Consider the following 26,164-nt stretch of genomic DNA (forward strand, 5'->3'; position numbering starts at 1 on the left):
GAACACTGCAGAAGTCCTGCTGTTTCTCCCAGCATCACACCAGACAGCAAAAGACAGCAGAAAAAGGCAACAATGCTTTAACCAGCTTTGGCTCTGACTGCTCCGAGGGGAGACATGACGGGGTCTGTGTTACGGGCTCTGTTAGCGAGGATACAGACAATGGGAATCAACAATTGGTTTTTGAAGCGCACATTTCTTGTAGATTAGATTTCAATGCGAATGCCCAGTTTTTAAAGATGGTTGCGACGAAAAACAAAAATGATTGAAGAGCGCTGCAATCCTCACTTGTAATATTATAAAGCGCAGTCTGATAAGCCTTTAAACTCATGGAGGTATTCCTCAAACTAGACCTCCTGGATTGTATTTTATTGTCTCACTGTAGCAACGCGCACCCAACCCTCGCCATGCTTCTTCTTTTTTTTATTATACACGCAGGAGGGTTTTTGGTCTGAACACCGACTTAAAAATGTTCAACGTTTGTAGTAACTCTAAAACCAAAATCCAAGTATAAAACAGAGATAATATTACATAAATATTAATCAATCAAGCTTCTTTTTATATTTTTTACAAAATACCTCATCATTTATGACTACTTACTTTTTATTGTAGTTTAAATAAAGGTGTTTTATAAATTCAACAAATAAAACCGGGATAATATTATGGAAATGTTCATCTCATTTTCTCTTCCTAAAAATATATTTTTTAACAAAATACCCTGTCGTTTATGACAAATGATTTTTAATTGTAGCCTAAATAAAGGCGTTTTTTTTTTTGCGTTCACTATTCGGTTACTTATATTTATCAGATGCCACAAACGAACACTTTAGAATTGACGAGCAGAATCCAAACCAAGAAAATGTCATCGATACCCAACCCTAGACTACGCGAGTGAGTCAATCAACTAAAGTATAGATTATGGATAAAGTCTAAGGCAAGCCTCAATCAGATCCCTTTAACTGGTGTGTCATAAAGGAACAGCAAGACCAACCACAGGTTATGCCCTGTATTAATTTCTGCTTAATAGTGAAGCATGATGGGGGAAAAAAACAAAAAAAACATTTTATTTACAAGTTAGTTTTTTTTTTACTTCAACTGACTGTTTCAACTGTAGGGATCATCATTTCCAGAGTTACAATAATTCCAAAATAAAAGCAAAGAATAAATGGCATGTAAAACAGGGTGTTATTAAAGCGGGACGATGGATGCCGGAAGATTAGAGGTGAAATCTCATCACAGGCGCAGCGACTGTGCACCAGTGACCGTAGTTTCACCTTTAACTGCCACACTTAGCACAAAACCACCACAAGATGCAGGACGGGGCAAATTATCAGCAACGAACTGCACCGAATGCTTTGCGACTTTTTTTTTTTCCGCCGGGCGAATGCTCGTTAAGTCAAAAGGGTCTCGGCTGAACAGAGGGGTTGAAGAGGAAGAGGATGCACCGTAAAGAGGAGAGAAGGGTGCCATGATCCCTACAGGTGAAATTAAGCCGTCGACCGATGTGTGTGTGTCTCTCTACTGACTGCAGCCTGCACCCTCCCTCTGTCCAATGAAACAGATGCAATAGATGAACAGAATTCAGTCAAAGGGAATTCAAAAAAGGGTAGACCTTGTGGAGGCCTGCCGTCAAAGCCTAGCTGTGTCATGACGCACAGGATGACACACCCCTTTTCTTCCTATTACAAGCCATAAACATAATGGAACATTGGGATTAATATCAAATAGTCACAGCTGGAATTCAGTAAAAAAATGTTGTTTTTGCAAATATTGTAACTAGTACTGCAGTTGCTAAGAAAAGCCAAATGTTCAAATGTGCTTCGAAATGATGCACTTTTTTATTTTTTTATAAATGCAGAATTAAAGAGGTGTTTACCGTTTGTTTCCTCTTTTCCTCTAATGCCCATTTTCTTGGCAAATCACAAATTTAAAACTAGGACTCAACTTAAGACATTAGTAATGAATGTCAGTGTTAAAAGCACTCTTACAGGCAAGCAAAAAATGAAACAAAAAAAAAAGCAAATGTCAAGATGTGTACTTTGAGGAAGCCGTGGACACATTGCACTTCACTTCATACTCGGTACATGGATTCATTTCCCATTATGGACATTACATTTATGGATTAGGCTTGATTGTTTTAAAAAGAATAGCCACATTTTTTGTAAATACAATTGTGAATCCCTGAATGTGTCTGGAAAGTGAATCACTGGGTTCACTATTCACAGGCAGTTTGCTTAATCAGCTGTATCAGTGCACAGAAGGGGGATGAGTGTGCACTTATCTGTGGACATATTGTGAGGAACAACATGGATCTAAGATCTTCAAATAACAGATGAGGGGAGCGAGAGGTGTTGATCGATCTGACGCGGTTATTCATTTGAAAAATCAAGACACATGCACTGCGTTCTAAATCGTATACTTTTTACTTTCAGTACGCAACTGCAGCCGCCCTTACAAAGTGCGTACTGTTGCACGCAGTATGCACTCAATTGGGACCTTGAACTTTGACCCTCTTGCTCATAAAACCACTGTGCAGAAGATTGGAAGAATAGCTGGTTTGCCTACTGCAAAATGCGGCCGGATGCAGTTGGACATCCTAGTATTTTTTTTTGGCATACTGCATTTGATATACTATGTATTGGGATGGCCATTGCTGACCAGAGATCATGATGCGTTTGTACGGCAACACCCTTTACTCTTAAGGGTTAAGGGTGTCGTTGAGCTTGATGGCGTGCTGGAAGTAAGAGTTCACTCAAACTAAACGTTATTGCCTGCAGATGTTTCTTAACTTTTCTACGTTTACCTGACGAACCAGACCTCAGGAGTTACAGTAACAACCTGCACATACAGCTGACCCCTGGCCATGCAGATGTGCTCATACATCTAACTAGTTAGGGGACTGGGGCAGCTCATTTTCTTCTTGACGTTAACATTTGTAAGCTACAGCCCTTTTAGTCTCATCTAATCCATGTGCCATAAAGCATGCAAGTTATACAGAAGTATGCTTGAATGCACGCATGTATGTTTATTTTGCAACGTTTCTCGATTAATAATCAAAAATTTGCATTTTGCATTCCAAGATGTTGCAGCGAATTACAGACATGACAGGCATTACTCCTGCACCATATTATACAATGATTGAGAAAGACGGGGCTCATTCCCATTCAGGCCCAACTGGGCAGAATGTTAAAAGGCTTTAAAAGGCTTATTTTGTACTGTATTATATTATCACCAGGAGCTGATGGGCAAAGTCAATTGATCATCTGGAAGGTTCAGAACAGCATTCCTTTAATCAGAGGGACAGAGGTCCTGCATGGCTCAAGAGCTCGGGCACAGTGCCAACACAGCCAGGAATACTTATTCGACCTCTGCTGGGGCCATGTGCTCCTAACAATATGCACTCACAGCGCATAAAACTGCTTTAAAAAGCTGATTTTATATCATTTAAAGCATGCTGTCAGCAAACCACTGTGACCTAGTGTTTTAATGTTTTTGTTGTATTTTTTTGAATTTAACGATTTTGTATTTTTGATAGACTACACTTCCTCAAAGCACAGGCAAGTGTCTGTCCACCAGTGTTTTCTGAACCGCGGCGTGCTTACTTTGGTGTTCATGTTCTGGGAGAACTCGAGGATGGTGTCCACTCTCGTCCAGGCGTCCGGGTGCTCTTTTAAGTGCGTCAACACTTCCTGTGCCATCCTTTGCTGCAATACAAAATTTGAGCGACACTTTAGATGCAACACCGAGACAATTGCAAATGGGCAACAGCAATTTCTAGACACGTCTGCGCTGCAGCCATCATGTGAATAGAACAGCAGAGGAATAATTAACATAGTGCGTTTTAATTCAGGTGTGTGTTAAAGAGAACATTAAAAAGCCGCCGCATAATTATACATTTGAGACAAACCAACAGATTTTGTATTAGATGGATTATAAAGCAGTTGTAAATGCTTCACAACGTACCTGTGGTCCCACCCCATGATATAGACAGTTCACCACATTATCCAGCAGGTTGATATCCAGTTTCTGGTTGAAGTCCAGCAGCTGCTGTGCTGCATGGTCTGCTAACATTGTCATAATTGCTGGCATAGAGCTCTGCAACAAGGACAGTGGAGGGAGGGGTCATGAGTGCACAGAACACATTCAACAGGCAAAGTCATGTGAACTGTGCGTTTAGAAACAATTCCAAACAGCTGACTGACTACTAAACAAACATCCTCCAGACCCACCAGCAGGAGTCCTGTTAAGAAGTAAAGCTCATTGTGTCACAAGACTGTCACTGCTCTAATAGTATGCAAAGGGGAGACAAGCGTTGTCCGTTCTTCGAAAACTGCAATATGGAAATAAACTGTTACCATAAGAATGAAAACAACAGGGAAATGTTATTTCATTGGTGATGGGAGGGGTTTTAGTAAACTGGTAACACACTATTTTGCCAAAAATGGGTTAATATTGATTTATAAAGGACTGAGTGCACCTTTCTTAAAAGTCAAAGAGATTTCCTCGATGGTTTAACAAACAGTTTAACAACAGATTGAAACTTCTAGATTAACCGGCAGTTAATGCGCAGTGTTTCAACTGTGCCTCTACTAATCAAGCACTCCTTTCTACGACCATATTAAGAAGGTTAACCGAGCCACGTGCCGGATATACTGGGCGACGTCACGTTGTTTACATCTGTAAGAGTTCACTCCTCCAAACACCAACCGCAACACAAGCAGCAGATCATGTGATCCAAAATAATAATAAATAACGCAGCAGCTCACTACAATGTTCACAATGACTAGTATTACCCATAACGTAGCCAACGTAAACAACGTGCACGCGGCACTAGCACACTCCACACCAAGTGCTAGCATTTACAGCTAGCTGTTAGCAGTGTGTCGCACAAACAGTTCACATGTGGTCCTACAACCACTCCCACCGAGGATGCCAGAGACGGAGGTCGCCCATACATTTACGTTACTCGGTGACATTTAACAACACTGTTCAGGGAGGTTGGCAGTTCGTGTTGTGGCTACACTCCAGGAGGACTGGCAACGGTTTGTCCCATTAGCTCCGTTTTCAGACGCTTTTAATAGTTACATTACGTAGAGGCTGAAGTTGACGTTGGCTACCACCAAGTGCCCTCACCTAGCAGCATCAACTTGACATCATAGACACGCGAGGGATGCTGCTGTGGTGGGAGAGGCACGGATTTAATTTGAATTTATTTATCTGTGGTGTCTCACGTAACGTTACGAGACCACCTCGGTCAGTTGTGCTTTTAGTTAAGTTGCAGCACTTTCTATGACAGCCAACGTTAGCTAATCCTCCTAAAGTGGTAACGTTGAATGCTAGCTAGCGGGCAGTCGGTGGCTATTGGCTGTCCCCACTGATGCTATTGCATTCTGAATTAGCATGTCTCTTCTAGGCGCATTATGACGGGCTACGTAAACTATAATACAGCACAACTTAATACCAAAACCAAAATGCATTTTATTCGTTGTACAGTTAAAGCCAAGAAACGTTAATCACGGCATGGCAGGTTTTCACTTCACCCCAGTTACCTACCTAAAGTCCGAGGCTCTGACTGAAAAGAGTGGTGTTTGCCAGAGAAGCTACAAGGTCTAGTGAGTACTTCAGTATCACTGTTGATTAGACAAGATTTCCTATTTCTGCAGCGTTGACTATCCCCAGCTCCAGCAGTGGGTGATGTCTGACTGGTAAGGACCACTGGTGTGGCTTCCAAAACTACTATCACGGCAAACCCAGCAATATGTTACTCCGAAACATTTTACGAAACAAAGTAAACCTTGATTCACTAATTAATTCGTTACTCTTAACAATTTTCCAACGGGGCGGTGTAGCGGTTGTGTGCCTGCGCCTCCTATCCTCTCCCAAGCAACTAACTCGCAACCGGTTGAAACCGGTTCAGACTGGGAGATTCCATCTCGGTTTAGTTTTCAGCCGATGGCGCCGCGTAAAGTTTGGACTGGGTTGACGCCCACATCGCGCCGTGATTGGCCGCGGCTTCGGCCGAGACTTCATTGTCGGAGTTCCATTGCGTGACGGACCTGTCAGTTTATTTCAATTCGCTTAAGCGCCCACGCGACTACTCCGCCCGAAGAGAAAAAGAGGGCAGACTCCCATGCAGAATGGACTTCTACATGACTCCGTTTATGAGAATAGGGAATAAATAAGCGGACACTGTTTATCGCTACTACCGAGGGGTCAAGTTAAATATTACCTCCATTCATATAAACGCCGCACAACAATACCGCACGTGCGTGTAAACATTATTGCCATTTAATGATTTTTAATCCACTTAAGACTCTCTGTGAAGGCTCTGCCACTTTTAAACGCAATATATGTCCCGAGAGGAAAGTGCCTGCCTCGTACAGGTACACTGTTTGGTTGAACGATGTGACAAAACCCGCAAGTACCATTCATTTGCCTGTTGCTTGTAAGCTGGTAATTTTCCACCAGCCACGAGTGGGAGTGGTTACGCGATCACGAAACGCACGGGGTTAGAACAGCGACCTGGAGACGTTTGTTTCCCCCGAATGGGCAACAATACGAAAGTGGAGCGGCGGACTCGATAAATAAACGTTGTCATTAAGCAGCAGAAGACAGAGAAATGTAGTGTTGAATGTCGCTGATTGAGAACCATACACGGCGTGCACCGCTGTCAATTGAGGATGCAAACATGACAGCGTTTCTTTTCTCTTTTTTTTTTTTTTTCCTCCTTTATGGTCACGTGGTCCAGCGCGCTACTTGATGGAAAAATACTGGATTTGGTGTGTAGTGGAGACAGTACACAAGCCTGTAAAGTCATTCAGGGGAGGCTTTTTTTCTTTCCGAAGGGCGTTAGAGTCTTTACCCAGCAACACTATCTCCCTCTCGTGCCTTTCATGTCTCTGCTAAACCTACAGAAACATGTACACATCATCTAATGCTGATAAAAGTAGCCTCGGTGCTGATTTGCAGTTTGTGCTAAGTCACCTCGTTTCAGTGTTTGTGAAAGTGCACGTTGGAATTGGGGAAAAAACCAAATGTATTTTTGCCCTTTCGGTGCTTTAGATGCATCGGTTTGTGGAAGTGTGCGATCGCGACTAAACCCCCGTTATCAGCTTTGTTGTGTTGTTTCACAGTTGCACATTTATCACTGTGACAAAGTGCATCATCACGTCGTGCCCACAATGCACATCCATAATATGCATTACATGACAAGTGAACGGCCATCATCACAGTAGACAAACATCACCTACAATCTTAATTTTTATTTATTGTATATCAAGAAAAAAAAAGTTCAATGTCCGACCTGAAATGACGGTAATCTGTTATCTCACCTATCTATGCACTGTTGGGCCCGTCAAGTGTCCTTGGATCAGTCACTCCAGACACTTAGCCTAGATCCGAGCCCTTGTTGTTATTAACAAACAAGATTTCAAAGCCTTATTATCTGTGTGTCTATTCGTGAACGCCATCCGGTTTTCGGACTCAGTCAGTGTCTGGATTTCAACTTCTAAGACATCTGAGATCAGACGTGTGTAGGTGTGTGTGTGACGCTGTGTCCCGTGGTTATAAACTGTCGCGGTTTATTATTTACATGTGTTGTCCTCCTACAATTTGTCCACACTTGTGATCTCGACTGTGATATCACATATGCAAACAAATAAACCTGTCTTGCATTATGTTTTTTATCCAATCCATTGTATCAATATGGAATTTAAAAAGGAGTCTTTTTCATAAGGCAAGCCCCCCCCCCCCCCCCCCCCCCCCCAAAACCACCAGCTCTATTTTTAGAGTAGTAGTATTTTTTTTCTTTGTCAAAGTAGGCCTTGCTCCATAAAGTTCACATTAGATATAATTAAAAATAAATGTTGCACTATGAGAACCTAACATGATTTCATTCAGAGACTCAGAGAGTCGAGGGCCCTCTCCATTCAACACATCCGAGCTCCTCTCTTGGCGCGCGGCTGGAATCTGTCGTTACACATGTGTGAGGTTTGGAGGTAAGCGAGCCGGAGTCAGGCGCAGGCTGGTTAAATCTCGTTCTGTCTGGTCAGGGCACGGTAGTCTCATTTACATATATTCTCATTGCACCGCACTAGGGGGCTGACCTCCCATGTGGCAATAGAGCTTAAACAACAAAACAAAAAAACGTTGTGGTTTGTTGTCCTGGATCATGCTGGTGTTGACCCCAGCATAAAAGGAGAAGTGAAAACTGTCAGAAAACTCTTTCATTCAGAGGATGGACAAGTGTGACAGCAACAAGTGAACGCGTCAGTTGTGTTTGAGGTTTCCTGGACTGTTTAAACCCGCAGAAGGATTCCACGTGCTTGTCCTTGATGACGTAGATATTGCAGGATATGATATGTGTTAACACAAGAGAATAATTCTCTGCCTTTTGATAGGCCTGCTACTCCAGTCCATGCTTTACTCAGGACGTTATATAAACAGATAACAGCGCCATCCTCTCAATCCGTTCAATAATGACCGCACTTGACATGTGATCCTGCAGCGCCCTCTGCTGGGGAGATGGGAAATGACGGTATATTTTAGAATTGAAAGCTATAATAGCAGTTATAGTAATACAAAAAGCGTGAAATAAAATGTACATTAACAAAATAGAATGACATAAGACAACTTAAACATAATGAATAAGTGAATGAGTAAAATAGCAATCACATTTAGACAATAGATTAAAAATAAGTGAATAAATGAAAATGGAAAAAAAGCCTTTTGTTTCCTTTGTGATAGGTGGATGAGAGGACGAGAATGCGGGAGCAAGGAAGGAGAGGACGAGGAAGAAGGAGGGAGGAAGTAGGATGGAAGGATGGAGGGCGGAAGAGGATACCCAGCAATAGCCCAAGGACTGACATTTTGGGACATATTTGGATTTTTGGTCTTGGTGATCATCCCTCTGTTAAGAGGTTATGATTTTGGGTTGTTTGTCTGCTTGTCAGAGGGATTACAGCAAAAAAGTACTGGCCTAATTTTCATGAAACTTATTGGAAGGGTCTTTTACTTTTAGGAAAATATATCAATCACGACACACATTCATTTTAAATTGTTGTAAAATGTCCCATATTGTAAAAAGTGAGATGTTCATGTCTTTTTAATTACAAAGCAGCTCTTAGTGTTATATAGAGATGCAGTGAAAGTATCGAAACGCTCAGTCCATGGAGAAAAACGCACAGCCTGTATTCAGACACCGCGCCTTTAAACGAGCATGTGGTCCTGCAGCGCCCTCTGCTGGGGAAATGCACGTAAGACAATACAAAATGATAGAAATGTTATAATTTAGAATTAAAAGCTATAATAACAGTAATAGTAAAACAGTGTAAAATAGAAGCTGAATTAATAAAATAGCTTAAAATTATACAACGTAATTACCATAAAAGAATACATATCTAATATCATAGAATTGAAAGCTATAATAACAGAAATAATAGTAAAAAAGTATGACTAAACATTGAGAAAATTAATTATTTCAATTATTGCTGTAAATGATAAAACTGTGCTGTATCATTTATCAGTTTTTTAAACGGTTGTGATGTCACAACTATACTCTACATATAGACCACTTCACAGTTTTCTAAATGTTTCCCAGTTTTTCTTGTTGCAGTTTAGGTGAATGACATCAGCTGACAGGAAGTAAACATGAACCCAAGCTGTAGCCTGGTAACGTAATTCTGTTAAAACACGCTTCAGACAGACAAAAAAGAAAATTAAAGCATGCATACATGTTCTTGTAGAAACACAAAGTACATGTGTGAACCTAGAAGTGAGCGTGATGTGTCTCCTTTAACATCATGACATCTGGCCTTGGCAAAGGTCTGCGCTCTCTGACTGACCTTCTAATTATTTAGATACAGAGCTTTCAAAATCAGATGACATGATTTTTACGAGATCTGATGGTATTATATACCACTTATTTACCGATTTTATATAGGACTTGAATGTAACACGTATGCAGGTAAATACACATTTGCAATTACATGTAGGTCAGTTTACATGCTTTTAAATGTTTAAATTGTATTAAAACTCTAAGCCACCATTTATGGAACATGGTCAGTAGTTAGGATAGGATTAGTGAAGTTGGATTAAGTTTATCTTTACTGCACACACTGACTCTTGGACACATCCTTTAAATTCCTTTAGGATCATTACCTTCACATCCAAGTCTCATGTAAACTTCATTTCTTAAATGTCGTGTGTAGCGTTGGAAAATGTTTTCTTCTTTTTTTTGCAAAACACATTGAATTGTTTTGTGTAAGTGGAGTTAGTGAGTTTGTACTTTTCTGGTCCAATGAGAAGGATTTTGGGAAACAAACGCTACTTCGTGGGGCTGCAGTGCACTTCTGCACACCAGCCACTAGATGGACCTTTAGTCACTGAAGTAAGCTTCACATGTGTACGTCATGGACATATTACATTGCTTTGCAACCATACAGAGAGTTAGTTGGGACTTTATTCTGGGCCCTCACCTTTTTTCGGTTCTTTATAACTTCCAGGTGAATGGAAGTCAATTCTCCTCAGACGGAAACTGCAAAATACAAAAAGTGCCGTTTACAGGTAAATAAAAGATTGTTAATAACATTTTCATTTTAGAGATAATTTGCTTACAGATTATCCTTCCATATAACTTCACTTGCTTACTCTTCTCATATATTAAACTTTCCCTGCTACCATTTTTTCACTGTATTTTCATTTCATATCACATAGTTAAATGGAACGAGAAAGCGGTTTTGCTTTTAAAACTCCCTTATATGCTTTTATTATTTTCATAGCTATCTAAAATGCCTTATTTTTTTGTGTTTCTTTGTGAACTGCAGATGCGAACACACATCTTTTCTTTAGAGAAAATGTATGTCATGTACCAGGTTGTAGTTTTAGTTCTACAAATATTTCAAAGCAAAAACTCACTGGTTGCATTAATCCTACTTGGCCGATGACCTCAGGGCATGTTCACAACATGTGTGTGTGTGTGTGTGTGTCATGGCTTAGTTGAACTCTGGAGTGTTTGCGCCTTTGGCACACCTTATTTCGTGAGGTGACAGCATTTGAAATAAGGAGGCAGCAAATAAACACAGAAAATGTGAGTGTCGGCTCTCCTCCCAGAGACCTGCGGTACAGCTCATTATAAGGGCGGCAACAAGCAGAAGAATCTACAGGAAACAAGCTCACCAGGAAACAATCTCACCAGACTGATGATTCGTTCATTTTACAATACATCCATCGCAGCTGTGCTGGCTACCCGAGCGTCCGTCTCATGTTCATGTCGTGTTTGCCCATCTTGTTTAACTTTCTGCTCACGTGTTTCTCCTTGCCTTTTCATCTGTTGTTGACTTATTTATCTTCATAATGCTGACTGAATGTCCACAGCCAAGTATGGTTTGACTGAAATCATATCATGTTTCAGATTGGATTACTTCCAAATCATCTAATAGGGAATATTACGTATTCACCCAGTTAGAGGGACACTACATCGATTTAATATTGGACTCTCGCCAGGTTGGGAGACTTGTGAGAGACAGATTTTTAAAAAGAATGGTCAAAATCGAGGCGGCAGAAGCCGACGTATGCTGATTTTTACGTGCTGAACACTGGAGCCTACACTTCCCATAATTCAACTCAATCGCATGTTTCATTAGACTTCAGATAGATCCCTTTTGAGCCACAGAAAACATTAAACAACTGTTTCCACAGGCTGAAAAGTACTCTCTATGATGAGTAAACTGAATTTGATGCGTAAAATTGGTGGAATGTCCCTTTAAATATGACCACTGCCCTGCCCAAAATTGCGAAAAACAAAATATGTTAATCCTTTATAATGGAGACCAGAAATGACTGTATTTTTTTAGTACACATGGGGTAACAAAATAAAATACCTACTGGGTGCTGATTGTATACTGGGACAAATACAATATGTAGCTCCAAGGGAAGAACAATTTTGATGTTTTTACCTTGTTATTTTGAAATGACTGAGCACACATTTTTTAAATTCTGTGGTGGGGTAATACTGTAAACAATGCAATATTGCGTAACAACACATGACTAGAGGGGGAAAGTGGGGTAACAATACTGATGTATTTATTTATTTAAAATGATGATACATTTTGTGAAATTACTTTCAATCATTTTTTTAAATGATGTGTATTCATTAATTACTTATGTTGTGCACTGCTTTTGGTACCGGAGTTACAAAGCATTAGGCTAAGCCCGGGTAGAGTAGCTCTTGTAAGGAGCTGTGGAATAGTTCAAGATCAATCAATAGATCAATATACACATTTGAGGAAAAACTACAACAGGTTTGTGTCCTGTTATATCAGCCAATCATAAACATGCAGAAACATTTTAATTATTATTATTGTAGCGCCTTTTTAACATAATATAAACAGAAATAAAACAAAAAAGTCTAAAAAAAACTAGATTTTAACTCGGGCCCCCTGTAGAAGACGGGGCCTCAAGTTCAGGTGTAATGCCCTTGTCACGCCTTTCATTTCAGTTTATAGATTATTTTTCATCCGACGTCATCTAAAATACGCATGTTGGCAACAGATGTGGCCTTTTTCCCAGCCACCCAGATGAGTTCTCAAACATTGAAATGAAACTGTTACCAGTATCAAAATGTCTGGTTGTTGCACGTTCAGCTGTCAGAATCGATACTCCAACAGCGGACTCAAGTTCTGCAGAATTCCGACAGGATGACGACTGTTTTGGAGCAACAGGTGTTTCGGTTTAACGAGTGACCGTGTTAACTGGTAGAGAAATGCGATGTGGTTTCTCGTAGAAACCAGGCAACGACCTTCGGTTCTGCTGAGTGAAAACAATGCGGAAATGTCTTAAAACTTGCATTCTCTCTACTGACCAGCAGGGGGCGACTCCTCCGGTTGCAAAAAGAACTCAGATTATATGTCTATGAGAAGATGACCCTACTTTTTACTTGAATTATTACCTCAGTGAACATTGTAAACATGAGTCTATGGTCTCAAACACTAGTTACAAGTATTCTTCAATACAGCATGATGTTCATTTAGTAAATTATGGTCAAATAGACCATAAAGCAGAGTATGCTTTAGGGCGGGCTACCCTGTGATTGACAGGTCTCTGCCGCTACCAGAGCCGTACACAGCGTCTCTACGTCACTCCTCCACATTCCAAATATGGTAACTTCCGTTCATTGGTTGCAGAAAAACCAACACAGCGACGGCCGTATTCCAAGATGGCGACGGCGAAATAGTCAAACTCGAGGCTTCATAACGGCAGTCTACAAACCAATGGGTGACATCACGATGACTACGTCCACTTCTTATATACAGTCTATGTTAGTATCTCATGTAAATCGTTAGTGTAGACAATAAACAACAGATGTATTTAAAATGTTGAAGGCTTTTTGGAGAATACCGAGACTTTATTTGTGTTTTCAACAGCTGCTGTCACTACGACTCGTTAATCCGGAACACTGGCATCTATGGCTGCAAGCTATTAATTGGTTGACTACCACTAGACTATTTGTAGCGCCCACTTTAAAACTCAGTAAAGTCAAACCTCTGAGTCCATGTCATGGTATTTGACGTTCTGTACACGACCACAGATAACGTAGTTGGAAGCATCTGGTGACTTGGAGCTCGTAATTTCGCCAACAAATGTATATATCTGGCCGCTAAATATTGGGCCGCTAATGTGTTCTACCCACTCATTTATAGCACACTGATCTGGAAAGTCAACTTGTTTAGGTTGCATTTGCGCGCTTTGGTGGTTCATGGCCTTGCTTAGCCTGACAAACTTTTGCACACTGCCGTACTTCCGTACGTCATCATCGTTTACAATCTGTAAAAGGGTCTATACTGCGCTTCGGTGTTGATGACTGTATTAACAAACATATTTATAATGAATTACGTAAACCACATGGTCAACTTGTAACCTGGTCTGGGGCCCCGGGGCAGTGCCCGCTTTGCCCAGTTTATGGTCCAGCCTTGATGGAGGTGTTTAGTTCCCTCTCCGAATCAGTTAAGGGTATGATCTCGATAAACAACGAGAGAGTTTGTACTAACTGGAGTTCAATTCTACGAATGTCTCATTTGTTGAGCTACCTTAAGACTGTCATATCTCAGCCTCCCACCACGGCCTGTTTCCTCATCTGCCTGTCTGCCATCTGCTTGGCAGCCACTTCAATAATAGCTTGCAGCTGCAAAGGAAGGAGGGGGCTGGGGGGGGGGGGGAGAGAGGGGGGGTCTGGTGGAAGGAAAAACCCAGAGGGGCTAGAGGTAAAGGGAGGGCAGGCGGGCGGGGAGGGAGGAGAGAGGGAGGGAGGAGGAAGGAAGGACGGGGGCGGTGAAAGCAGAGCTGTGATGCAGACAGCGAATCACATGAGCAGGGATCTGTTTACAAACTGTAGACGAGAAGTGGGGAAGGGAGACGAGGAAGGAGAGAGAAGGAGAGTGAATGTGAGAAGAAGAGAACACACAGAGAGAGGAGAGGATCTGAATTCACATTAGCAGCATTGTCTTCCTGTGTCATATACCTCCCAGTGTTCTTTGTTCAGAGCGTGGAGGCAGGGGACGAGATGAGACGCTGCTTTCCACAGGGACACTGAGGCCGTCCGCCTGGTTGGCTGGCCGTGCTGCCGGGGAAACCCATCCATGTCCTTTCCTTTTGTCTCTCCATAATTGGCCGCGGCAGGTTTTCACAGCCGGAGAAGAGGGGAAAGCGACGTGGAGATCTAAAAAGGAGAGGACAGAGGACAGAGACAGGGAAGGAGGGGAGAAAAGAAGGGAGGGAGAGCCTCGTGACAATGTTTTGAAGGGGAGGCAAAACAAGAAAAGCAGGGACTGCGCTCGGCTAAAGGTACATATCCAGAGCACTTGATGGGATTTGGAGTGTATTTCGATACTGCCAGTGACATTGGTTTGGTTTTATTCAATAGGCTCATCTCCAAGGCTTTTGTCTTTGTCCTTTAGTGGCAAATCACCACTGAAGGCTGCGGTTCAAATGAGCAGCTGGTTATCTTGGTAATGTCTTCTCGAGAATCTGGGAGTATTTAATCAGATCTGCTTACACCAGACCACAAGGATTTAACTCGCTGCACATCTGTTCTACCGTCAGGGTTACGCTAGTCTGGACCTTTAAACGTAGTGGACGAACAGGTCAAAACTTGAGCTTTTGGGGAAACCAGACTTTGTGATATCGGAGAGGTCACAACCCCAAAGATTTCCTGGGTCTGTCAACCGAACATTCGCATATTTCATGCATCCTGTCCAATGGTGTAACGGTAAGTGTGCTGGAGTTTTTATTCCCGTAAGCTCAAACTTAGCCTAGAAATAAGTTTATTAGTTGGAGACTATAAATCTCTTAGTTGGAGATTAAAGCAAACAGGCGGTACAGTTTATCCCATCGAGGCTCCGGGGACATCTTTGCACTCATCGCCTAATTGGTAGCATAGACGCCATATAAAACACCGGCACACCTGTCGCTGTGCACTCTTTTTCAGTCAGCCACCTTGAGTCACTTGATAGTCACTGCTGGCTTTGTTGCAAGTTGTGTCTGAAACACTCGGGCTGCGTCACTAGCTACCACTAGCTTGCTAGCTGTAGCTAAATAATGACTTGCCAGCACTTGTTAAACTGGTTTAGCACTAACTAGCAACAATATCCTACTTCGCTGGCCAGCCCCCCAGTGGTCATGGCAATCTACGTTCAGACTACAGGCCTGGTTCTTTCAAACTGTCCCAAGTATTCGCCATCAGTGCTAAGCAGGATGTGCCTTAACTGTGCCAGGCAGCTCACAGCCGGGCTCCCACACAGGTCATTTGTGATGATTCGACAGGTCCACGATCACAGAAGGTTTCAACACCAAGGCATGACGTCCATTCTCCATTACTCCATCCCTGATGGGGTAAACCAATAGAGAAGCCCGTTAGAGAGCTATGCATGCACGTGCGCGCTAACTGGAGTTACATCTAGGTAACTATGATTTATTTTGTGAAGATAAGTTGTTATTAAATATTTACACCTAGTAACTGCTAAGTGTAGCTGTCAACTAGCTGACAGAGCTAAAGTTGGCTTCCTAATATAATGATGTTTAATAAAGATGTAAATTGGGAATATTTCAAATCAAATGTTTCCGAGCAACCATTTTAAATCTTTTTAATTTAGTGAATCACTAATTTGAAACTTGCTAGTTAAGAGCTTTGGAAGGATTTTCCACACACACTTACCACTGGATCAGTGAATAGCTTACCACAACCCAAACCTAATGTGAAATTTTTTACACAAAGTCACGACGTGACCAATAATTAACCATGATCAAAATGGGTTTATTATGTGTTTTAGCACTGACATGACCTCAAATATATATTCCAAACAAAACAACAACCAGGACCTCTAAACAAAGTTTTGATACAATCAGTTTCTATAACTTACCAGCCAAAACATGTCAAACCAAAAGCTACTGTTTCTGTGTAACGGTGTTACAGGTACAGTGGTATCCAGACTGCATACATTTGCACAGTGGCCTACCTTTTTAGCGCTTCACCATCAATGATTTACAAACGTCGTGCTAAGATTACAGCTGCTTCGTCCTTCACCCAAATCTCCTATCAAACGCTCCCTAAAACCCCCCCACTTTGCATGTACAAACCAACCCAAGACTGCACCCTCAGGCTGTGACCTCTGTCCATTAAAGAATGACTTTTGGACCAGGAGGTCACCGCCACCACTGTAGAAAACGTGCCACTTGACCTTAAGAAATAGTTAACTACTGCAGTTTAAGGCTGACGTGCACCGTGGGGAATGAAAACTGCATGTTCGAGCCCCTCGGGCTGAAAACACTTATTTCTTGCTGAGCCCAAACTCCAGCGAGTAGCTCGTCTCAGGCCGAGATGCGGAGCAAGAAGTGGAACACATTCCTGTGTGACGCAAGGATGGTTGTAAAAGTTCACTTGAAAGCGGAGAGGTGTTTTTGCTTGGATTTTTATGTATTTTGTGAATAGGTTTCTCCTATTTAAAGCCAATTGCAGTTTAAATATACCAGCAATAAAAAAAGAGTCAAAAGTTATTTCCCCAACCTCAGTTCTCTCCTTTTCTCCCACTTTCTCGCTTATTTAATTAATATTTGGCACCTCCACAGTTGTTTATTACGCACTGCCTCGACACATGCACTCATATTTCATTCAACTTTCACCTTCGTTCAAAAACTTGAGCGCATGCTCAAGAATCCGTGTAAGCAGTGTTACATTGCAATTTGAAATACGATGCTTCACAGATGCGGTGCGGTGCCAGAGCGCCAGGCCTTTCAGGTTACACAGATCCGTGCGCTGCATCGTCGCCAAAGGCGGTGGACACAGACAGAGTGAAGTATGATGGGATATGTTGGTGATGAGGACCTGTCTGGACCATGGAAACATATTGGCAAGGCTCTGATAGAGCTCAGCGCGATAACATCTCAACAAATGGACTCAAAGATGAAAATATACAGTGAGGGGCGCGGAAGGGTTTCCTGTAAGATAATAGAGATGGCTACTTGTCATACTGGGAACAATTAATTACAGCATTGTCTTGCACCTTAATATTATCCAACATAGAGGATGGGCATTTGTGGGAGGCCCCACAACAAAGTGTTGATTTGAGCAGGCGGCCAAAAAAACGTGCATTCTCTTTAAAGGCCAGCAGGGGGCGACTCCTCTGGTTGCAAAAAAAAGTCTGATTGTATAGAAGTCTATGAGAAAATGACTCTACTTCTTACTTGATTTATTACCTCAGTAAACATTGTGAACATGAGTTTACTCTAGTTTCAAGTCTTCTTCAACACATCATGATGTTTTCGTAAATTATGGTCCTTAATTAAAGGCGTGTCTATCTTGTGATTGACAGGTCGCTACCAGAGCTCTACGGTATCTCTACCACGCCGTCACTGCTCCGCAGTCCAAATATGGTCACAAAACAAGATGGCAATGGCCAAAGTCCTCTCACCAGTGGGAGTTGTCACAGCGACTGAATCCACTTCTTATATTGAAGCTATGGTTGGCAATAGCTGCTGGCACCGGTTAGGTACCACTTACAGGTACACACCCTTAAACAGACAAACCCATCTCTGTCATGGTTTTCTTTTGTTGATGGTGTAAAATAGTCAGTAGCAACCTGTGACACAATTATGCAGTAGGGTCTGTCATAAGATGCGTCGAAACTACCCTTCGCCACTGATCAGAGCTACACCTAAATCTAATTCTAACCTTAGAAATTAAGTTTCAAGGCTAATATGAAAGTTCAAAGTTGTAGGCGACCACCATTCCACCTTCGTATGGGCAGTAAAGTTCATCGCCACAACCAGAGTGGGCCTTCAGGGCTGGGCCCCTTGAGAACCCAAGACAGAGAAGAAGTTGTCCAATAATGACATCATTCGTAAAGAAATAAAATCTTGAAAGTTCACCCACACTACTCCAAGCCGTTTTTGCTAACATCGTTCAAAGTGATGAACAACGCGTCTAAATCTCTCAATGCTTTCCTTTCAAATGGATCGCCAGTCTTTAAAGGCAATGTGTAAAGCACTTTGTGTTGTAAGTCATACATTTTAGTCATTTCAGCTGAGTTCCTAAATGCCACATGCTGTTGGCTGCATTCCTTAGATCTGACTGTAGCTTTGTTTACTGTGGGTTTTCATGTTTAAAAAAAAAAAGACATTTTCATATGTTTTCAAAATGTGTTTATTTGCATTACGACCAACATTAGGCTTTGTTAACGGTTGCCTTGTTCTTTGTGTTCGGTTGGTTTGGACTTGCATTCATGCCAACCTTTTATGAAAATATTTTATGTTGATAAGATGGATATGATGCAGTTTGATAAGTAGTAGTATTTATTGTTGAAATGCTTAATAATTCACCATCTGTAAGAAAGGTCGCTTCAAGTATGCATGAATATTTGAACTGGTAAATACATACTCAATGGATATTCAGAATGCTTATTTTGAAATGCATTTTCAGAGGCGTTTCTCCCTAACAACACTACAAATCTTTATTGCATTTTGTCATTATGAAAATCTCCTGTGACTGCTGTGATACTGTGCTGGTGTAACCCTCATAAACAACATTGCTTTAGCCGTATTAATCCCAGTTATTTTGCTCCCGTTTCCATTCCGTGTAATCATTTTGTTTCCGTGTGTCCCGTCCTCTCAGGGTGTCTGTGTGACCTTGGATTGCAGAACTCCGACCGCTACTGCAAGATGACATCTGAGGAGCTCTTCCACCTGCCGCTCAACGTCTACATCATTATCCTGGGCATCGGCCTCTTCATCCTCATGCTCACCCTCATCTTCTGCTGCTACATGTTCAGGTACGACGGAGGGGTTAGAGCTCCCAGGACTGGATTCACACAGTCATCATTTTGGATTTACACAGTCTGTCAAACGGGCAGTAATCTAGAATGTGGCTTTAGCATATTTCTAATGAATTGCATTGCACATCCTTTGTTTATGACTCGATTGTAACTAAAATTAATTAAATTTTCTCTGTTTTACCCTCTAAACCAATATTTTACTATCCCTGCCTGTTATGTTTGTTCCATCTTAATATTAGACTAATAGACTTACATCATACATTTACATTAGCATCATAATCTTTTAAGAGGGCGCTTATGAAAGGAAAACAATATTTGGCAATTTCAGCCTGTTTTATCTTCATTTATTTATTATGTTTACACATGACATTGTAAGTGGGCACTGAAGCTAAGCATCATTTTAGAGTTTAAAAGTATCAAATAATTCAAATTAAATCTAGGAGCAGCAGATGCAGAAATGCGTTTTGTAATATGTGGGCACGCCAATAAACTTCTGTAATCACAAACTGTTAAAAAATGTAATTTAATGCCACATAATGGGGTTTTCTGGTCTAGAAACACGGATTTTCTTGCAGTGTAGCTGGTTGGAAACTGCACATTCACTATTGTTGGCCCGTGACTCCTTATATTTTTCTGTATATGGCCCAAAAGCAAAAAGGTTTGGCCACCGCTGTCTTAGAGTGCCACAGATCACTAACCTGCAACCTTCGGTGCACACCAGAAGATGTTTTATGATCTTCGGATAACTTTCTATCGTCTTGCCTCAACTACTTCAGTTAGTGACATTCTGTGTTTTTATACTTGTTACAGACTGGGTTTCAATATTTGAACGCAGAGGCCTCTCGTGGTGTTTCATGGTGCGTTGGCTGTTATTTGGCAACGACAAAGGTTTAAGAGAAAGCTGCTTCAGGCATTTGCAGACAGGTTGGAATTATGTCAGTCAGTGGGATGCTGTCTACTTCCAGGATTTCTGGGAAAACCTGCTCAAAGATTTGCTTTTGCAAAAGAGGTTATGCTCTGTTGATTCATTTGGCTGTCAGAGAGATATCTGATCTTTAAAAGAAGGTTGTGATTCTGTTAATTGATGTAAATTTATTTAGTGATGAAAGCCCTAAAATCGGTCACTTCCAATAAGGTTTCAAACGTGAAAATGGCGTGCAACTGAAATGCATTTTTTAAATTGTTCACTGAGCCTAAAATAACGGTGATACATTTATGCTTTCAACAACTTAGGATCAACTTAATAAAACATAAATTCAGTCAGAATACCTTTATAAAGGGAAATGTTTTGAGCATATAGGCACAGGCTGTTACTTGAATTTGGCATTGTCTGAATTCCAAGGCTGTTTGACGCAGTATCTCAGCTAATTCATAAGGCGTGACAAAACATGTCCTGTAGAAGACACATATGGAGCACCAGGCACATACTACAATTTCTATGATACGTTTTTCTTTTTTCTTTCTGCTTCACAGACTTAGGCGACAAGGTGCAAGAGAACAGTACGGTTACAACGAGGTAATGTGTTCTTACTGCTGTGTATCCAGTTTGAGTCGTGTCAAATTGTTACTCAGAGTATGTTCATTTTTATTGTTTTATTGTTTATTTTAATGTCACAACTCAATTCTCGTCAACAGGTTGTTTTGAAAGGAGCAGGGAAGAAGCTGAGCCTAATTGGCGTAAGTTGAATACATAGTGAATGGAAATCAATCAGCTCAATGTTTACTGGCTAATGGGACGGAATGAATGTGGAAAACATGCTGTAAGCTAGCGGTTTAGTGACCCAAGTGTTTAAAATGTAGCAAAATGAAGCAATGGCTACAATTTGCAGTAACACATGTGCTGCTGTAATTAGCTATAGTGTCTGTAATTTGCTGGAAACACTTAATTTAGGCTATTTTTAAAGTATGTTCTATTCGTTTGGCCAGTCGCTAGCTAATCCCTGGTACACTGTTGCAGTCATGTGACAGTTCTTCTGGCTGTTTTATAAGCTATGTCCAAATTGCATACTATATAACGGTGGCCAGGTTTTGTAAAAGTAAGAACATTGAGTGTCAACCCTTTCCATTGCCTAATTGGCGTAAGATGAATACAGATGGACAATGAGCTCAATGCTAACTGGCTAATAGGGCGGAATTTATGTGGAAAACATGCTGTAAACTGGCGGTTTGGTGTTTAAAATGTAGCAAAAAAAGCGATAACTACAATTTTTAAAGGAGGTTCTGTTTGTTTCGGTAGCTAATCTCTGGTACTGTTGCAGTCATGTGTAAAATTGAGCGTAGACCCTTTTCATTACCATTTTGTTGCTAGGGCAATAGCTTTAGTCCAAGTTTACTCTCTGTTAGCATATTGCTTCAACAACTATTTGAACAGGAAATAAAAAAGGGCCAAAATAAAATGGTTATGTTGTCAAGTTTAAAAAGGTCTGTGCTAAATTGAGTCTATAGCATATTAGCTTAATATTAGAGAGTGGTGTGGTCAGACAAAATTCACACAACAGAAATAGGAGCTAGTCACAGCTAGCAGCAAACTGTAAATTGTAGGCTATAAGGCTAGTTTGGTGCACATTTCCATCATTACCTAAATGCTAAAAATGGTAACGTTTATATATTGCATGCCAAAGGCAACAACTTAATATTGTACTACATACTGTACAATATTCACATGAATAAGGGGTTATGGCAGTAATACAATGATAGCAGTGCAGTCGTGATAAATGAAAGACCTTCACAGTATTAACTGCAGAATGCATTATCGTTCTGACTGTTTAAACGTTGTATACTGTGGAGTGCTTGTATCAGGATACTCTGTATTAACTGAACATGGTTCAGGTGTCGGTTATGAACTAATTTTAAAACCTGTTTTGTTTCCCTGTTCAGCAAACGTGTGCGGTGTGCTTAGACGAGTTTCGCAGCAGGGACGAGCTCGGAGTGTGCCCGTGCTCCCATGCTTTTCACAAGAAGTAAGTCCTACAACCGTGCTTGGTGATTGGTCAAACTTTAATGAGAGTGGACAAGCTGACTGTGTATTCGTGAACGTGCAAACTCTATTTCAAAGTTACAGTCAAAGGAAACAGACTGGAATCATTTGTTGTTGGCTGTTTCACAAATTGGTGGAGCTAATTTTATTGACTGATACATTATGCTCGAAACGGAAGACAATCGCCAATTGAAACCATGTGTGGAATTGCACTTTTGGAGCAGCCATTGAGTCTGCAAATGTCCATGGCTCCATATAGGCCTCACTTTACAAAAGAACACAACATATTATTCTAGCCTTAGTTTTTCTTAACATTGTGGACTAGCCAGTTTCGAAGGAATGACTCACAAATGCCTCTTCGTCATGGATTTGTGTCTTTAAGTTAACAGCCAAAGCAATCGGAGAAGTAGTGGAATTCAGAAAAGCGTTATCGAGCAAGTTTTTTTTGGGATGCCCTGCAGAGACTGACGAGCAAATTCTGGAAACGTCCTTGCATGTTTGAGCATGAGCGCACTTTTAAGCAACGCAAGCTGTTTTTGCCCTGCAGCGTTGGCGTGATATTGACAACTTGTCTCTCTGACTGACACTTCTCTACCTGCATTACCAGTGCCTTTGAACTGTGTACACATATCGTGCATGACTGTCTGTCTAGTCCTGTTTTACGACCCTCAATTAGGCTGTTTGAACTCCTTTTTCTCATCTTGACTGCTGAAGTTTTCACCTGTGTAACTTTGCGCTATTTGGCTTACTTTGAAATGACAACACGTGGTAATGTGTCTCTCATCTATCCGCGTTTCCCAGGTGTCTGCTGAAATGGTTGGAGATCCGCAGTGTCTGCCCCATGTGCAACAAGCCCATTTGCCGCCTCCGGCCTGACCCGCCTCCAGCACCTGAGCGGCCCCAGAGTCTGCTGGAGGTCTGAGATGGAAAACGGCATTACCTTACACTCTACAGTCAGTGGACACCTGTCACTATAGACCCTGTCTCACCACCCAACAGTTTGTAGTTTTAGTAATGTAAACATTCTTTCAGGTAGGGCTACGCTAGAAGTAGAAATTGTATGATTGTCTGAGTTAAACCTTAAGTGCAGAGCCAAAGAGCCTATTCCGGGTAAATTAAATGGGGGCTTGGTATATTAAGGCTAACTATCAAGCCGAGATACTGCTATTTTCAGCACATAGCCGGATGCTAAAGCTAAGTGCCTTAGAGCTGCAGATAGATGATAGACTACACTCCTCAGCATTGGAACACAACGATGAGGAATCCTGCGTATGAAATCCTAATTCACTCCTCATTATAGATCGGTTATGTAGGAACTGATGACTGAAGAATTGTGGTCAACAGCCCTGAAGTGTCTGGCTTAAAGCTTGGATAGGTATCATTGGAGGAACGAGCACAAGTAAGCTAAATTTAAAAAAATGATCCAACCGAAAAGCCCAGCCCAGTGTTGCCAACTCCTCTCCGACGACAGTAGCTGATAGCGCTAGCCCTTAAAGTCGATAAATCTAGCAAAAAAGTCAGGCCTCCCACCAAAGCCACTCCCCCAAAATGATCACAATGAGCTTACGAACATGGTCGTTGTTAGCACTCACAGCTTGTAGAGCCAAGCCCCAGGAAGACTGCCCGGCTTTCAAGCAACTTTTTACATAATGGCCAAACGGTGGAATTACAACTTCCGGGTCTGTCACGTGATGCCCTGGGGCCCAAAAATACTTTTACCCTATTGACTTACATTGGGAAAAGGGTGTTTGTGAATCAGCAGATATTTTTCTCTAAAATAAATGTATTTTATTTGAATATCATTAGGTCCTAAAACGTTGTGGAGACTGAGGCCTGGAAGACAGGGTTTAAGAAAACGCTAGTGCCCTCTCTCTATTGGTCCATGGATACGGAAGAACGGGGTGATCTTATCTGAATTTTATACTTGAAAGTCAAACTTGTTACTTCATGCGCCACTGAGCAGATAGGGGATTATATGACTTTTTTGTCAGAGCATTTGATTTATTGAGAATTTGATTTACTGAGAATAGAACAAAAAACAGGTTTCTAAACTACATTACCAACTTTAACTGCCAAGCTAACAGTGTATACATACTGAACTTCTCAATTCCACGGACGTCACAAATGCAAATTCTACATTTTTCCACAGCCTGTTTTGGCAGTAAGGGTGCTACTGTTTAAAAAAATGTTTTAACGGGCTTCAGTTTCATCAATCCTGCAGAAAACTGTGGCTATACCTTCACCCACTGAAGTTTGATTGGATTATTGAGGAGGAACTAATAAAAATTACAGCACAACATGTGCAATCAAGACAACAGAGTCAGCGTTTCACAACAACATGGGGGCATCAAATTCCTGGTTTGAGTGGCAAGTGAAGAACAGAAGAGCTTCTGCGTGTCTGTGTCTTCTAAGTTGTGCTGGTATGTGAAGTGTCACCGCTGTGTCACCGCTGTTACCCAACTAAAGAGATTATTTCTGCCCCCCAGAGCAGCTCCGTCTCTAGAGAAATGTTTTGGTGACAAATTCCTACTCTGCCCGTTTTCACTCCCCCCCCCCCCCTAAAAATGAACGTCTTGGTGCGTCCGCCATCACTTTTAAGAGCATGGAGCTTGGAAAGATGTAAGATTGAAGCACCAGACAACAACAAAAGCCACTCACTGCTGCTCCAAAGTCGATGACAAAGACGAGGACTGTAATGAAAGACGTGCGTGAAAAGAGGACTTTTAACAAAACGGGACAATTGTGAACTTACAAGAATCGGGGCTGAGTGTATTTTGACTGTAATCTTTTGTTGTCTCACAAACACGCAGCTCCATCCCACAGTGTGTTGCCAAGCTGAGTGAAGGTAGCGAAGCCCTAAATGGCAAGACAGTCGCGTCAAATGGTATCTGATAGAAACTACAACCAAGGAAATGAACACACACATTTGTAATTAATATACTGTATATAACCATGCATACATTTTTTTCTGAGGAACTGTTTTGTATCATAACTGGCTTTCAGTAAAAAGGCATTGTGTGTCAGTCATGCTATAATTTGTCAAATAGTTGGATGTTATTGTTGCCAGACATATTGTTGCCGGTGGGACAGATGAGCTCTGTACTGTAGTGATATAAATAGACACACTGCACTGATATGAAGAGCATGTTTGAGCTGGTTTTCTGTCCGAGTGAGGTGCACCATACACCATCATTCTCTGTATGTACCGTGTAATATACTATTATGAGTACTGTGTAAATTGTAAATGCTTTTCAATTTTCTGAAGTTAGAAAAAAAAAATATATATATGTAACCGGTGTTTTGATATGGTCATCTGGATTCAAGTCTTTTTTTTCTAGTTTTGCTACATGTCAACACTTAATAATGTTTATTTGTAAGCTGTCGTTATAATATATACATGGACAGGTCATGCTATTGTGCTGTTGGTGCCCTGCCTTTGTTTTAGGTGCTTTTGGTCGATCTTACTTGCTGTGTGTGTGTATGTGACGGAAGGATTTCCACCGATATGGTGCCACCTTTTAAATGATCCTAAAGATCGACCATCCTCAATGATGTTTTACCAGAATGGATCCTTGGAGCCATCTGTGACAATAAATTCTTCCTGAATGATATATCTAGTAGAGGTTCTGAGAGGAAAGAGAAGAATACTTGACGACCAGAGATTTACGAGGCAGATTTATTCTCCCTTCCTGTAAATTCCCAGTAATCCCACACAAGACCCTCAGCCTCAAGAGCTGTATTCACCACTTAATTTAAACCAGGAGTGAAATCCCAATTTATCCCACCTAACTCTCAATGGGGCTTCCCCAAGTTCCATGTGCAAAAGCACAACAAAATGAAGTGCTGAGAATGTCGACTCAGTCTACTGTGG

General features: G+C 41.3%; 2 protein-coding genes and 1 long non-coding RNA gene across 4 annotated transcripts in view; 2 read left to right on the top strand and 1 right to left on the bottom strand.

The window, feature by feature from the left end:
• Positions 1–5,899, bottom strand: part of xpo1b (exportin 1 (CRM1 homolog, yeast) b) — a 27,229-nt gene extending 21,330 nt beyond the window's left edge. The window contains exons 1-3 of the mRNA XM_076076837.1: positions 5,551–5,899; positions 3,961–4,092; positions 3,600–3,701 (exon numbers count right to left, since the gene is read on the bottom strand). Of these exons, the coding sequence (XP_075932952.1) occupies positions 3,600–3,701; positions 3,961–4,086 (228 nt within the window). The 5' untranslated portion in view covers positions 4,087–4,092; positions 5,551–5,899. The remainder of the gene's footprint in view (positions 1–3,599; positions 3,702–3,960; positions 4,093–5,550) is intronic.
• On the top strand, positions 4,898–10,673 carry LOC142932781 (uncharacterized). Its single transcript, XR_012947532.1, has 2 exons — positions 4,898–5,039; positions 8,743–10,673. It is a non-coding gene; the product is annotated as an uncharacterized LOC142932781 (long non-coding RNA).
• Positions 10,674–14,391: 3,718 nt separating this feature from the next.
• On the top strand, positions 14,392–25,707 carry LOC142932912 (RING finger protein 122-like). Of its 2 annotated transcripts, none has more exons than XM_076077023.1 (6): positions 14,392–14,835; positions 19,157–19,313; positions 20,790–20,832; positions 20,952–20,993; positions 22,194–22,276; positions 23,095–25,707. In XM_076077023.1, the coding sequence occupies exons 2-6, from the start codon at positions 19,204–19,206 to the stop codon at positions 23,213–23,215; spliced, it is 399 nt and encodes a 132-aa protein (XP_075933138.1). In that variant the 5' UTR covers positions 14,392–14,835; positions 19,157–19,203; the 3' UTR covers positions 23,216–25,707. The 2 variants fall into 2 exon arrangements, with proteins under 2 accessions (XP_075933138.1, XP_075933137.1); XM_076077022.1 differs by lacking the exon at positions 14,392–14,835 and adding an exon at positions 14,877–15,259.
• The last annotated feature ends 457 nt before the right edge of the window (positions 25,708–26,164 follow it).

The sequence above is a fragment of the Anarhichas minor genome, unplaced genomic scaffold (genome assembly GCF_050575085.1).
Source record: "Anarhichas minor isolate MPS153535 unplaced genomic scaffold, ASM5057508v1 ptg000058l, whole genome shotgun sequence".
NCBI classification, from domain to species: Eukaryota; Metazoa; Chordata; class Actinopteri; order Perciformes; family Anarhichadidae; genus Anarhichas; species Anarhichas minor.